This window comes from Drosophila ananassae, chromosome 2R (genome assembly GCF_017639315.1).
Source record: "Drosophila ananassae strain 14024-0371.13 chromosome 2R, ASM1763931v2, whole genome shotgun sequence".
In the NCBI taxonomy this organism is placed as follows: domain Eukaryota; kingdom Metazoa; phylum Arthropoda; class Insecta; order Diptera; family Drosophilidae; genus Drosophila; species Drosophila ananassae.
Window position 1 is genome coordinate 2,183,533 of NC_057928.1, and position 16,135 is coordinate 2,199,667.

General features: G+C 40.4%; 1 protein-coding gene across 8 annotated transcripts in view; it reads left to right on the top strand.

Annotated features, from left to right (window-relative positions):
• LOC26515191 (unconventional myosin-VIIa) overlaps positions 1-16,135 on the top strand; it is a 381,684-nt gene that overhangs the window by 194,274 nt on the left and 171,275 nt on the right. For 6 of the 8 annotated variants that reach the window (XM_014904700.3, XM_044714626.1, XM_044714625.1 and 3 more), the window contains 2 exons: positions 11,296-11,661; positions 14,199-14,332. In XM_014904700.3, coding sequence (XP_014760186.1) covers positions 11,296-11,661; positions 14,199-14,332 — 500 coding nt within the window. The remainder of the gene's footprint in view (positions 1-11,295; positions 11,662-14,198; positions 14,333-16,135) is intronic. The other 2 variants (XM_014904701.3, XM_032453966.2) reach the window with 1 other exon arrangement.

The window sequence follows — 16,135 nt, forward strand, 5'->3', positions numbered from 1 at the left end:
GATCCCAGAGCCACGCGAAGTAGATAGCTTTCAGAGAGTCCTACTTGTGAACCGTTACACAGGATCACTCGAAGTAGGTTGATTTTAAGTGCCGTGGTTCAGACACTGAGTAACGAGACGATTGACTCTGATTTCGGAACTGTCTTTATTTCAGAAGAACCATTCTTATATAAGAGGCTAAATTATACATACTTAAATCTACGGAAGGTCAACACTATTGTTGATGCCAGGGTCACCCACCTCTCAGTCTAGCACACGCTTGGGTTTTACTTGGTTTTTGGTCAGTCGGTCATTCTTCTGCTGATAATGCTGATTTCTGCTTCTGGCGCCGTCTACTATTGCTGGGTTATTAGGTTGGATATTGTATATGCTTATTGCTAACAGGTTAGTGGGTTTGTTCATTGCAACATGCTGATGCATAGTGATTGGATCAAATTATTAAGTGTGCATATAGGGTAGCAGGTCTTGGCACTAGGTGCCAACATATTCCACGCAACCTGATAAGCGCCAACTCCTTACCAGATCTATCGTCTGACCACTCGCCTCTACTCCTCCAACTAAATCTACATCCAGTTGCAGTAGATAAACCATTCAGACTAACAACGAATAAAACCAATTGGCTCAAGTACAAAAAATATGTAAGTTCGAACATCGAGTTGAATCCACGTTTAAATGACGAAGCTGATTTCAACTTATCCACAAACGCCCTTGAATCCGTCTTGGTCGCAGCAGCTCGCATGTCAACCCCACAAACGCAAGAAACCTCGTACAATCATAGATACACGAACGTTGAAATAGAATAGCTTGTTCAAGCAAAGCGTCGCTCACGGCGAGACTGGCAATCCAACAGATCACCTTCTGCAAAACAAAGGTTTAAAGATGCTACACGAAGACTCACTCCGTCAAGAAGAAGAAAGTTCCCAAAAACATTTCATAGAGCAGTTATCCCCAACGAGCTCCAAGTTCCCATTTTAGAGAGCACACTCATCACTCAGCGCACCAATAGAACCTGCAATACCAATTAGGACATCCACAGGCAACTGGGCGCGCAGCGACGGAGAAAGAGCCGAGAGATTTGCAGAACATCTTCAAAATGTATTTCAGCCCAACACAGCATCAAACGGGATCTCACTGCCAGAAACATCAGATATCGACACATCTACGTATGATCCAATTGTATTCAGATAACACGAGTTGCTCAAAATCATAAAAGAACAACTCAACCCAAAAAAAATCCCCAGGATGCGACCTAATATCACCAAAAATGATTATCGAACTTCCTCTCTGCGCAGTTCGAGCTATTTTCCAACTCTTCAATGCAATAACGAGACAAGGACACTTCCCAGAGATATGGAAAAAGTCGATCATCATAATGATACCAAAACCTGGCAAAGACCGCACAATTGCTTCATCATATAGACCAATTAGTTTACTAACGTGTCTATCAAAACTCTTCGAAAAATGCCTCTTGGCACATATTACCCCACATCTCAAAACACACAACAAAATCCCGACTCATCAATTCGGTTTTCAAGAAAAACCTGGAACCATGGAGCAAGTCAACCGCATAACTTCTGAAGTCAGAAATGCATTCAACCAAGGGAGTACTGCACTGCGATATTTCTGGACGTATCACAAGCTTTCGACAGAGTATGGCTACAAGGTTTAATGCACAAAATAACAGAAATGCTTCCAACCAACACTCATAAACTTCTGAAGTCATACCTTTACAACAGGAAATTCTCAGTAAGATGTAATGCTGCCATGTCCGATGATTACATCATCAATTCCGGAGTTCCTCAAGGCAGCGTCTTAAGAGCAACACTCTACCTTATCTACACTGCGGACATCCCAACAAGCATGCAACTCACCACATCCACTTTTTCTGATGACACAGCGATCCTAAGCCGATCGAGATGCCCCAACCAAGCAACTTGCTAAACACCTGGTGGCAGTGGAGATATGGCTGTCCGATTGGCGAATCAAAGTTAACGAACAAAAATGCAAACACGTAACGTTCACACTTAATAGGCAAGACTGCCCCCCACTTATTCTAAACAACACAGTGGTTCCGGTAGCAAATGAAGTGACATATCTTGGCGTACACCTCGATAGACGTCTTACTTGGCGCAGCCACATTGAAGCCAAAAGAACTCATTGAAAGCTCAAAGCCAGCAACCTCCACTGGCTTATCAATAGCCGCTCGCCCCTTAGCCTGGACTATAAGGTACTCCTATACAACACAGTTCTGAAACCAATCTGGATGTACGGCTCTCAGTTGTGGGGGAATGCCAGTAACAGCAGTGTGGATATAATGCAAAGAACACAGTCAAAAATTCTCAGACCCATCACCGGGTCACCGTGGTACGTTCGGAATGCAAACATTCACAGGGACCTTGACATACCACTCGTCAGAGAAGAGATAGCACAAATTACAACAAAGTACTACAACAGTCTATCAGTACATCCAAATTATCTCGCGAGAGCCCTCCCGCGAATTTCTAGAAGTTCCCGACTACACCGCAAGGACCATGTAGTCGCTATTCAGTTAAATTAAACTGTTAGATTTATGTTAAGATTTGCAACCTTATTGTTAGACTCATACTCTTTATGATCCAATAAATAAAATCAAGCTTAAAAAAAAACCTTCAGTGCGCCTATAACTTCAGCTGGTGTTACTTCCGGTTCAATACCTTTAAGTACTACTTGCTGGCCTTTACTGCTTTTTAAGAGGTACGTGTAGATGTTTTTATTGTTGTCGTTTAAATACTTCGACAAAATTTTGTAATTTACTTCCGTATTAGTCTGAACTTTTGTTTCGTGAATATTTCCCTTTGTTAGTGGAATTTAGTATTGAGATTTAGTGTTGAGCTCAAAAAAGCATTAGAACTTTTCTCTCGAATGTAAATCGGCGGCGGTTTCGGCTTTTTATTGTCCCCTACGATGTGTTCAGGGGGTATTTCATCGGATTTATCTGCCAAAATAGCAAATCTGTTTGCTTCTATGGGCTTCTCTGATGTGGATTGTTTTGAGGTGCCGCGAGTAATTTTGGCAGAATTACCAAGTCTAGAGTTCTGCGGGCTGAGATTACGTTTTATTTGTATGTATCGATCCAGGCCAGTCTGTACGGCCGAACGTTGTTTTGAAGAGAGCGCGCTGGTGTAAGGTGCTGCATTATTTGCAGTCGATACTATTGTAGTTGTTGTAGAAGTTGCCGTTGCAGTTGCTAGTGACGTCACTGTACTGGTGACCGTGGCTAAGCAGGTTGGCATGAGGGAGGGGTATGAGGTTTTGTCCAACAAGAGCGCTGGATAGCAAGAGCGCGCCCTGCCTAGCGATGTTGGATTAAGTTCATTACTCGGGCTTGGAATTATTGATCGCGGTTGGGTAGTTTTTGTTGAGTCAGCGGTCGCGTTGTCTTGGGTTGACACGATTGAGTGGTATGCGCTGTTTCGTTGCAGAGAGAGCCGACGGTCGTCTTGCTGACTTTGGAGCACCGTATGAGTGTCGAATTCACTCATAGCTTAATGTTTTGGATTTTCTTCTTGTTTATTTACACAAAATGTACGAAGTTCATCGCACTAAGCGTCTTTTCGCCCACTGTGTGTTGTTGTTTATAGCTTTCACTGCTTTTATTTAAATTACTTGTTGACGATAAGAAGATAGGAAAAAAAAAGAAAAATAAACACGTCTGCACTCGCCGACGATTCTTTCTCGAAAAAACTAAATAAACGGAAAATTAGAAAATAACAAGCAAGTTATAATAAACTATTAAAAGAGAAAATTAATCAAATAAGTAAAGTAACGAATGCCACTCTAAAAATAACTCAAAATTTAAACGAAATAATTAACGAAGAGGCAAATATCCTCAGATATAAAATTCAAATAGTAAAAGAAGAAATTTCTAATATAGTACATGAAATAACTTGGGCCAAAACAAATATTATATTATAAACTCTTTTATATTCTCAACAATTAAAACCAATATTTTAGAACAAATTTTTAATAAAGAAAATAATTTTTTTATTAATATGGAAGAACTACTAGAATTTTCAAAAGTCAAACTTGCATCAAATAGTAAAGTCCTTCTAGAACCATTTTTGTTAAGAAAAAACGGTTAGACTTAAGCAACGTCACTTACTTAAGCAACGACACTAAGACCATCGGATTGCAATGCAATCAACAGTCAACACGTACCTAATTTTGAGGAATTACTACCGGGAACACTCATGCTGAACGACTTTATTGGAATGGTGTCTTTGGACGGAAAGAACCTTAATCTTCAAGGTACCTTCATCAACCAACACGCGAGCTCCACAGTACAGATCGCCGAAAACATCTTTGGAACAGAAGAAGTCACTGTGGTACACCCCGAACCTCCGCTTTTCCAACTGTCAGCGGTAAACCCTAAAATTAACGAAGTCCTCTCCCTTCAATTATCCAAAGAATTAAACATAAATAACACTATCCTGAAAAAAATTAAAGAAGAGAAGACAATCGAGGCTTCCGTGAATTATACGTCAGCCACTATTTTGCTTGTGATCCACTTATGATCATAAGTCAGATCACAACGCTAGTTAGAAGGTGCAGACCAAAAGAAGCCGCCCCGAAAACGGCAAAAACACCGGCGGATCCAACCCCACCTAACCCCACCCCACCTGTTCTCTTCAATGTTGCGAACGAGGACGCCCGCGTTTAAGAGGGGAAGAGTTAACTCCTAAAATGTCAAATACTAAATAACATTGAATTAGCTAATAAAAAAATAAATTAAGTCCAGCCACACTCGCATAAGTTCTTAATAAAAACTGCAAAAGAGCTTACACAACCGCATTGAGTGCACTGTGCACCGGATGCAATATGATGCCGTGGCACCAATAAGGGTCACATGGATCGGAGACACGTGCGCTGAGTAAGCATTTATTATGCTTGCGATCGTGGGAGAACAAAAGAATGAAAACACCCAAATATTTGGCAAGCTCACTGAACTTAATAGCAAGTGCATCCACCAACAACACAATGCACTCACATTGACCAATTAGCAACAAAGACATGGACTTAAGCAACAACATCAGCTACCAATGACATCAAGGGACGCCAGCAGCAGAAGCAACCGCGACCGAGAGCGCGGCAGCGATGAAGCGACGCATAGGTGTAATTATGAATTATAAGAATCATAATTGTCAGTTCTGTCAAACTCATATAAACGAAATGTAAAAAGGATTAATTTCTTTTTTTTTAAATCGTTTTAACTTATATGTATGTCGGAGATAAGATAGATTTAATTAAAATAATATTTACTGATTAATTATAAGTTAAGTGTATGGTCCAAAAGGAAATAAATGAGCATTGAAAATGAAGAGAGAGAAGCTTATCAGAATAAGAGCGCGGTAGGGAAAGAGAGTAAAGCCCTGCTGAGCGTGGCGCAATGATGGAAGGAAGGAAGTGGAATGGGAAGGCAATCGAGAACAGCCATCGGAAGTGAAAGGTCATAAGGAAGAATATCATTGCGACTCGCTGCGTGTGCAAAATAGAAAATGACTGAGAAAAACGACCAACATTTCGCGACATCAGAAGTGGGATCACCGCCCCTACAAGATAACTCGGAAGATAGCTGGCGCAGACTATTAGAATCGCAAAATAGAGTGATCACCGAACTATTAAAAGCAACGCCGCAACCTGATACCGATATTCAACCCCGAAGCTGCAGAAGACGCGGCAGCATGGTGCAAAACGGCGGATATGATTTTAAGTGAACATCCACAAGAAGGTGCATCCTTGGTGATGACGCTCAGCAAATCGCTACTCGGTAGTGCATCGCAGTGGCTTTCGCAAATTTGTTTTCCCGGAATGAGCTGGTCGCAATTCAGAGATTTGTTCATGGAACGCTACGAAGGCAACGAGACGCCGGCAGCAGTGTTGCTCAACATGCTCAAGGGACGTCCTAATGCAAATGAATGCCTCTCGGTGTATTCAAGCCGACTAATTACATCGTTATTGACCAAGTGGATATCAATGACCCATGAGGAGATCGCTATATCCCTAGTCTTGGCTCATGCATCCCAAATCGACCCCAGACTGCAGCGTGTAGCGTTCACCACAAACATGAAAACACGTGCTGAACTGCAACAACAACTCAAGGCGCACACGTTCAGCAGAAATTTAGAATTTTCTGCATCAGAGGGACCCGAGAGGAAGAGATTCAAAATGCAGACGCCGATTAGATGCCATAATTGCGGAAAACTTGGACATAAGGCAATGGAGTGTCGCAAGAGGAGAACAGAAGAAGACATGGCGAAAGCAACAACAGAACAACGATGGTACGAGAGAGATCAACAATTACTTGCTTAAAGTGCGGCGGCGTTGGACATATCGCTTCAGTGTGTACGAGAGGAACAGCAACAGCGAGCCGAAGCAGCAACGAAAGGAGAGTAGACATGTGCGCATTACATCAGCCAAATGGGACTGCAATTCAATTTGGTGAGAAGTTTCCATTTTTCTTTGATTCTGGATCAGAATGCTCTTTGGTTAAAGAAACAGTTGGCGCCAAGCTGGCTGGAAAGAGAATCCATAACATGGTTGTTTTGAGAGGCATAGGCGACAATGTTGTCAAGAGCAATATACAGATTCTGTCCACCATACAAATTTCTGAATTTAATTTTGAATTGTCATTTCATGTAGTAGATAATAAGTGCCTCAAATATGATATGATAATTGGACAAGACATTTTTGAGCTTGGTTTTGGAGTAACTTTAGAAAGAGATAGATTCGATATCTACAAAACTCAAACCGTATTGTCTTTAAATAATGATAAAAATGTAAACGAGATAGATCATAAAAGTAATGTTAATTTGGAGCTAAGTAATAGTGATAAGTTAAAATTAAACGACATACTGGCCAAATATTCCAAATTTCTCATTGATGGCATTCCAAATAGACGTGTTACGACAGGTTCTTTAGAAATCCGTTTAGTGGACGTGAACAAAACAGTACAGAGACGACCATATCGTCTTAGCGAGAGTGAGAAAGAAATAGTAAGAGAAAAGATTCAGCAAATGCTAGAATCCAACGTAATTAGACCAAGTAGCTCCCCTTTCGCTAGTCCAATGTTACTTGTAAAAAAGAAGGACGGCAAGTGACAGACTGTGCATAGATTATCGAGAACTCAACGCAAATACTGTGTCAGATAGATACCCCTTGCCATTAATAGCAGACTAAATAGATCGCCTGCAAGGCGGTAAATATTTCTCTAGCCTAGACATGGCCAGTGGCTTCTATCAGGTGCCAATTCACCCCGATTCGGTTGAGCGAACTGCATTCGTGACACCAGAGGGCCAATATGAATTTTTAGCTATGCTCTTTGGCCTCAAAAACGCTTCGTCAGTCTTTCAACGTGCCATAGTTCGAGCTTTAGGGGATTTGGTTAATAAATATGCAGTAGTCTATATCGATGACGTATTAATTGTTTCTAGTACTATAGAGGAAGCATTTGACAGATTGGAAACAGTTCTAAGCGTATTATCAAAGTCAGGCTTTTCCTTTAACATTAAAAAATGCAAATTTCTGCAAACGGAGATAGAGTACTTAGGTTTTCTTATAAGAGATGGCGAGATAAAACCCAATCCTCGAAAAATACAAGCACTAACCCAACTTCCCAAACCAGAATCAGTCACACAAACTAGACAGTTCATAGGTTTAGCATCTTACTTTAGGAAATTTGTCCCACATTTCTCAGAAGTAATGAAGCCTCTTTATCTGCTAACATAAAAAAAAAACGAATTTGAGTGGAGCGAAAAGCATGAGGAAATTCGAAAAAAAATTATTAAGGTGCTAACTAGTGATCCCGTTTTGATCATATTGGATCCAAATTTACCAATAGAGCTGCATACGGATGCTAGCGCCAATGGGTATGGCGCTATGCTATTGCAAATGGTAGATGGTCAGCGCCGTGTAGTTGAGTATTACAGTAAATGCACCACAATATCCGAGTCAAAATATCATTCGTATGAACTCGAGACATTGGCGGTGTACAATGCGATTAGAAATTTCCGACATTATTTAAGCGGCAGAAAGTTCACAGTATATACGGACTGTAATTCTGTTAGTGCAAGTCAAAAGAAAGCGGCATTGACGCCACGAGTTCATCGTTGGTGGTCATTTCTGCAGTCATACGAATTCCAGGTGGAATATAAAAAAGGGAGCCAAATGGCTCACGTTGACTGCTTGTCTAGGAATCCCGTCACCATAGTAGAGCAGGAAAGTTTGAGTAAGGTAGTGGAGGTACGAGTTGACTTGGCAACTATAACCCACAACTGGCTTATATCCGAACAGAAGCGTGATCAAGACATATCGCAAATCATGACCGAGTTAAATAGTGATGAAATGCAGAAAGAAACAGCTAATTCTTATGAAATCAGGAATAGCTTGCTGCATCGTAAAATTCAAAGAAATGGGAAGACACGATGCTTGCCAGTCGTACCCAGGGCATTCAGGTGGTCGGTGGTTAATCATGTTCCCGAAGCTGTAATGCACTTGGGGTGGCAAAAAACCCTAGATAAGATTTACGAGCAATATTGGTTTGACGGAATGTCAAAACACGTGCGAAGATTTGTAGAAAATTGTGTGACATGTAAATTGTCAAAATCGGTGTCAGGTAAAATACAATCGGAGTTTCATCCAATTCCCAAAGTAGAGATACCATGGCATACGGTGCACATTGATATTAGTGGGAAATTAAGCGGAAAAAAGGACGAGAAGGAATACGTAATAGTTCAAATTGATGCCTTCACCAAATTTGTTTACCTGTACCACACGTGGAACTTGGACACGGTGAACTGCATACAGTCAGTAAAGTCTGCGATATCAGTATTTGGTGTTCCTAACAGAATTATAGCGGACCAAGGTAGATGCTTCACAAGTAGCGAATTTCGAAAATTCTGTTCCAATAACAAAATTGACCTTCATGTAGTAGCAACGGGTGCCAGTAGGGCAAATGGCCAGGTGGAGCGCGTTATGAGTGTGCTAAAGGGCATTCTAACGGCTGTAGAGACAAGTGAGCGAACATGGCAAGAAGCATTGGGCGAAGTACAATTGTCAATAAACTGTACCATGAACCGGATAACTAACCATAGTCCATTAGAGCTGATGATTGGCAAAGAAGCGAGACCCTTGGGAATGCTCACTGTAAATGAGGAAGAGCGTGTAGATCTGAATAAGGCTAGGAAGGAAGCTAAGGAAGGCATAAGTAAGAATGCTCAGTATGATAAGGCAAGAGTAAATAAAAAGCATGCTCAGGTAGTAAGGCATAAAATTGGCGATCATGTATTGCTGAAAAGCGAAAGCGGCACCAAACGAAGTTGGATCCAAAGTTTAAGGGACCATTTGAAATTGTACAATTGCTAGATGGTGACCGATATTTGTTAAAATCATTGACAACTAGAAGGGTGTATAAATACCCGCATGATAGTGTGCGTAGTGTGCCTAAAGATCGAGAGACCTTGGAATTTGAAGAAGAGCTTGACGACGGCAAAAAGTAGTGCGTGCAAGCAAGAGATCTGTGACCCAAGAGGGTGCGAGGGAGAAATTTTATGCAGAAGAGAGCGTAGTACTCTGATTTGTATGAGAGAAGCCTGCTAAAATTATGATTTGATGATAAGTGAATTGGTAACCAGATGATTGAGCTTGAGCGGAAGAGAGTAAGCGAGTAAGTATAAGTAAGCTTTGTAATCATAGGGATAAGCTAAGTAATATAAAATATTGACAATGATGTATTCTGATAAATCTTGTACTATGCAAAGCAACACGAGGACGTGTTGTAGTCAGGAAGGCCGTGTCGGAGATAAGATAGATTTAAGTCAAATAATATTTACTGATTAATTATAAGTTAAGTGTATGGTCCAAAAGGAAATAAATGAGCATTGAAAATGAAGAGAGAGAAGCTTATTAGAATAAGAGCGCGGTAGGGAAAGAGAGTAAAGCCCTGCTGAGCGTGGCGCAATGATGGAAGGAAGGAAGTGGAATGGGAAGGCAATCGACAACAGCCATCGGAAGTGAAAGGTCATAAGGAAGAATATCATTGCGACTCGCTGCGTGTGGAAAATAGAAAATGACTGAGAAAAACGACCAACATTTCCCGACATGTATACTAGAATATATGTTCTTGGGATTCTATTTTAGACCTACTGATTTCATCTACCAAATTTCATAAGGATCAGCCGACTATATTTTAAGGCTATCATATAGCTAAACGATTGGAAACGACATAACTTTCGTGTTTTAAAGAGAGATTGCTTAGGTCTGATTAAGACTGCTGGAGGTTTTCTCCTAGACAGGCTTCGAGACACTTAGACCGTTTTCGGTTCCCTTTGATACCGCAACTAACTCGAATTCTTATTTCCGTAGGAGGGCGGATGGTCTAAGAGTTTCCCAACCTTGAAGCTTTTGGAAGTTATAATATCCTGTTTGTAAGAATTTACCACCTAGGTTTAATAGTCAGAGAGACTGCAGGGCAGGGCAGTGGCACATTGGCTTCCTACTCTTCGTCCAGCTCTTTGTCCACCATCCCTTGTGGGGTGAATTCATTCGCCTAACATGTGTTCCCACTAGCCAGTGCGCCGTGATGACTTTTATAGCCGTGCTGATGCAGGTCCTGTCCATTCTTATTAATTAGGATTTTCTTTTCTTTGAGGTATAGGACCAGAGTTGGCGGGCCAACCGGCAATTTGGAACAGAGTCCCAGCTAATATGGTTTCTTCTTTTGTTGGCTTTCCTAAGATGAAGTTTATCCGTGGCTCAAGGACCCCCTGTGGGTAAGTCCGCCAATCCTGGCACGCTGGGACGCACAGTGACCAGGAGTGAGAGAGGCGTGACGCCCAGTCTCTGGTCGGCCACAAACCCTGCAGGGCGTATGCATGCCGGTGTTTGGCGCCGAGAGGCGAGCGCAACCGTGAGTGTGTCCTGAAGGGTAGGAGGGCCTTTGTCCGGCTGGAGTGCTCCAAGAAAGCACATCCTCACAAGCTTCAACCGTGAAAACAGGTGGCAACGTGTGTCTTTCTTGCAGCTGTCTTTCTGGGTCCTATAAAAGGACTTAGTCCTCATTAAGCAACTCTCCCACTAACGTTACTCCGGAATTTTCTTTGTGTTACCCATTTTACGTGCATTTAAAATATGTATTTTAACGTTTGTTTATTAATTTCAGTTTTCTTATTGGAGATTGAATTATCTCAATATTTTAAAAGATTTAATTTAGAGCATAATAAAATTCATTGATCTCAAAAAATTCTTCATCTCACTTTTTAGTATATGGAGGAGGAAATTCTGTTTACCCACGTGGAATTCACTGATAATTCGCAATGCTTAGAAATAATAGAGAAGCCACCTCGATGTGTATTTAAAATTTTGACTGAACAATGTCACATGCCAAAGGGTTCTGATTCTGCTTATTTGAATAATATGCATTCGGAATTTGAGTTTCATCCAAATTATATAAAAGGATCTGATCGGCGACATTGGGAAAGCGAATTTGGAATCAAGCACTATGCAGGATGTGTTATTTATACTGTTGACGGATTCGTTGAAAAAAATCGAGATGTGCAACAAGACGTTTTATTTGATTATATGAGCCGCAGTGAAGATGCATTTGTAAAGGACTTATCACAATACCAGGTATGATTTAAAATTGTTATTTTTTTATCCTTACATATAAGGGATAAAATGATTAAAACGCTACAATAAAATAAGTGCAAAAAAGGTTTGTAGTTAGTTAGTTTCATTGATATAAAATATCAATGTTTAAAGATAAATAAATACTTGCATATTGCTTAGGTGGTAAATTAATGGAAATATAGCCCAACGTAAAAAATTATACACAATGAAAAGTGTGGTTTGTGTTACAAAATATTAGGTTGTCAAAAAAGTCTTGCGGTATTTTCCTTTTTAGAAAGCTCATTTCACGCGCTAACACGTGGTTCGGTTGATTGTCTTTTCGTTTAAGTCGTTCGTGAGTTATAGCGTCGCAATCAAGGAGCAAAATAAAGAGAAATTACGGGATATTTTACAGTACTACTACGATAAAGGCAAAAATGCATCTCAAGCCGCCAATAAAATTTTTGCAGTTTATAGACCCGATACAGTTTCCATTTCCACCGCACAACGATGGTTTCAACGTTTTCGTTCTGGTGTAGAGGTGGTCGAAGATGCGCTACGCTCCGGAAGGCCTGTCGTCGAAAATTGTGATAAATCGCTGAATTGGTCGAAAGAGACCGGCATAGTAGCAGCATGAGTCATCAAACCGTTAAAAACCATTTGAAGAAGCTTGGAGTCACTAAGAAGCTCGATGTATGGGTGCCACACGAATTGGAACAAAAAAACATCTTTGACCGTATCGACGCATGCGAATCGCTTCAAAATCGCAACATCGACCCGTTTTTGAAGAGTATGGTGACTGGCAATGAAAAGTGGGTAACTTACGATAACGTAGGGCGCAAACGGTCGTGGTCGAAAAGCTGTGAAGCGGCCAGACGGTGGCCAAGCCTGGATTGACGGCCAGGAAGGTTCTTCTGTGTGTTTGGTGGGATTGGCAGGGAATAATCCACTATGAGCTGCTACCCTATGGCCAAACGTTCAATTCGGACCTGTACTGCCAACAACTGGACCGCTTGATGACAGCACTCATGCAGAAGAGGTCATCTTTGATCAACAGAGGCCGAATTGTTTTCCACCAGGACAACGCCAGGCCACACACATCTTTAGTGACGCGCCAGAAACTCCGGGAGCTCGGATGGGAGGTTCTTTTGCATCCACTGTATAGTCCGGATCTCGCACCAAGTGATTACCACCTGTTTTTGTCCTTCGCGTTTGGTAGTCTGAAGTTGGCCACAAGAGAGTCCATGTGAAAATTGGCTCTCCGAGTTTTTTGCCAATGGGGAAGCGAGCTTCTATGAGAGGGGCATTATGAAGTTGGCATCTCGTTGGGAACGCGTCATCGAACAAAACGGCGCATATTCGACTTAAATCGCATTATTGTCACAAATTTTATGAACAATTGAAAATTCAATAAAAATACCGCAAGGCTATTTTGACAACCTAATATGTCGATTTAATTAAAAGGAATATCAGCTGTTTTCGTCGTTCCGGGTTATTGTTAGTGTTGCGTTTTAGTCACCGTTTTTCATTTTTCCTCTTATCAAACGTTTTGACCTATTATTTTTGTATACCCTTGCGGGGGGTATTATAATTTTGGTCAAAAGTGTTCAAGGCAGTGAAGGAGAGATCTCCGATCCTATAGAGTACATATATTCTTGATCAGGTTCCCCTCCTCAAAATTCAATAAAGATTGGCCGACTATATCTTATAGGAACGATCGGAAATGACACAACCTTCCTTTTCTTTAAAGACACTTGGCACTTGAAAATAGATTTAATAGTGAAACTTTCATAAGGATCGGCCAACTATAAACAATCAGATATATATGTAATAATATAAGCTGCTTCCTGGCTGCAAGGGTAATTTTGTAGTCTGAAGTTTTTTTTTGTATACGTGTGTTTTTTTTATCTATAACAAAAAGTTTCCTCATCTAATTAACAGAAAGATATTGGGAACGTTTAGGACTAGGGCTCGCCCGCATGCTCTAACTCTCAACCCTACCGTCATTTGGGCTCGATGCTTCTGAGTCTATGCATTATCGCTGCCGCAAAAGATGCTTCTGCGTCCGAAGGGATCTGCTTCTCCAGCATGACATCGATAAGATTTCCTGTTTGGACTGAGCAACACTTCGACGTCCCCATCCGGTGTCGCTCAAGTGCAAACCGTCGGCACACAAAAACCATGTACTGGGCATCCTAAAACCACAAATGTTCGGTTTCCTCTGCCGCTCTTGTTCTTGCCCGGCTCTTCTCACCGTATGTTGGTTGCGTTCAGTGGCACAAAGTCGAGGAAAGCGAATGTTTCCCTTACAACTCTCTCTTCCCAGGTAGATAGAGCTAGCTGAGGAATTTGTTGCGAGCTAAGATACTTTCGGTCAGTAGAAGCTGGTTTACAAGAGACATGTTCCCAGCGAACTTTACGAAAGATTTCTTATTGATATTTAAAAATTTACTTGTTGACACTTCCTATTAGATATAATATTTCTACAAATAAATGGAATCTACCTTTAATTAATAACAAATTTTATAAATTGTATCTAAACAATTTTTTGCTTTAAGGATCAGCAATTCATAAAAAGTCAATATTGCTCAACGTATTCTCGAGGGTCTTCTAAAACAAAATTAACTGTAAGTGACCAATTTCGTCATCAGCTTCAATCTTTAATAGATGTTCTGCAGAATACAAATCCCTGGTAAGTTAAAAAATAATTTTTTAAATATCGATTTATTTGTGTGAGCTGTTTAAGGCCAAAAATGGGGAATATGTTTTGTTTGAGCAAAATATTTCTTAGAGGAATATTGTGTACAATACTAATTGTAGTACTATTTCAGCCAATTAACCACAACAAATCAAAAAAATTCTAGCAATATAATTATCAGCAGTGACGTTTTTGATCTTTATTGAGCCATGTATTTTCTAGTGGCGCATGCGCCTGATTCTATTGCTTTTAGTACGACTGTCAAAATTTTGGTGTTGGCACCTAAAGCCAGGACCTAATAACCCGGCTCCAATAGACGGCGCCTACTAGACGTGGAAAACTATCGATAGCACTATCGGGACTATCGATGGTTTGCCACTATTGACCCACTCTCGATAGCGGCGCGCACTTTCTATAGTGGCCAATCGCTATCTTCGATAATGGTCGATATGTTGGTTTTTCCATCTCTACGTTAAAAGTGTGAACGAAAGGAAATTGCGCGGACTTGTGGCATAGTTTTACAAATTTTAATTAATAACCTAAGGGATCTTTTTCTTCAAATAAGTAAGATATTGTTAATTTTCTGTTATATTTTTATTTAGTATTATAAAGTTTAAAAATATTATAAAGTTTATAAAGTTATAAAAAATTGTGTGTGACAATAACAAAAGAGCTACTTGAAGATGCCATTGCTGCTATTACATTTTGTTGTCAAATAAATACGCATACATACTGCGTTTCTTGATCACATTAATGTAGCTAAATAAAAAAAATAATTATAACAATCCAAAACTGTCGACGACAGATTTTCTTTAATATCGTCGATAGTTTATGGAAACTATCAAGCACTATCGATATCGATCTTCATGGCATACTGCAACATCATAGACTTGGAGCCAAACAAAAAAAGCGATCTTCACGGAATTCATCCTCTATCATGACTGTAGTGATGCAGTTAAATTCCACCATTTGGAAAATATAACTTGAGAGGCCAATATCCTAATCTCAGAGAAAGGATCTAAAACGAAAGGACAATAAAAATTACAAAACTTCAAGCCTGCACGAACTGCAAATGAAAGTATAAATGTCACTTTTGTCAAAGCAACCATCACACAATCTTACATTTTACAACAACCCGAATAAGCGCATCAGCACACAGTCAACCACCATGCCCATACATGCTCCACGAGACCAACCGAGTGGCCCATGTGAGCACGGCAAACATGTCAGTAATAGACTCTGGTAATAGACTCGCAGTAATAGACTCTGGATCACAAAGGAATCCAATTTCCCAGGAACTGGCAAACAAACTGGGACTACAATCAACAATCAATATATGTCGTCCGACATAAGCATCATATGCATTGGATAAACGAGCAAATGCCCGTGATGTGTTCAATCATTCTTCATTAATAGCTGATTTTACATAATACAACATAGAAAAAAAGGAAGAATAAAGATTTAAAGTGTGAATAACATTTTAAGAAGAAGAAGATTATGCATCGATCGAGTAAAGATACAGGCATTATTTCCACACGATTATTATGTTCAAAGGCACTTGTGGAACCACTCATGCAACAAACATCACCGTGCCAACAGGTAAAGTCGCCAAAAGAGTCGAAGCTGAGACTATATATATATATAAGACTAGAATCGGCATATTTATGAACAGATTCAGAGATAGCGTTAAAATGACCAACACTATCGCGTCATCTGTTCACACGTTTGTGGTAAATCGAGTTACCTGGATTAAGGAAACAACAAGCCTGAAGCTACAGACAGACATATACGGTTGTC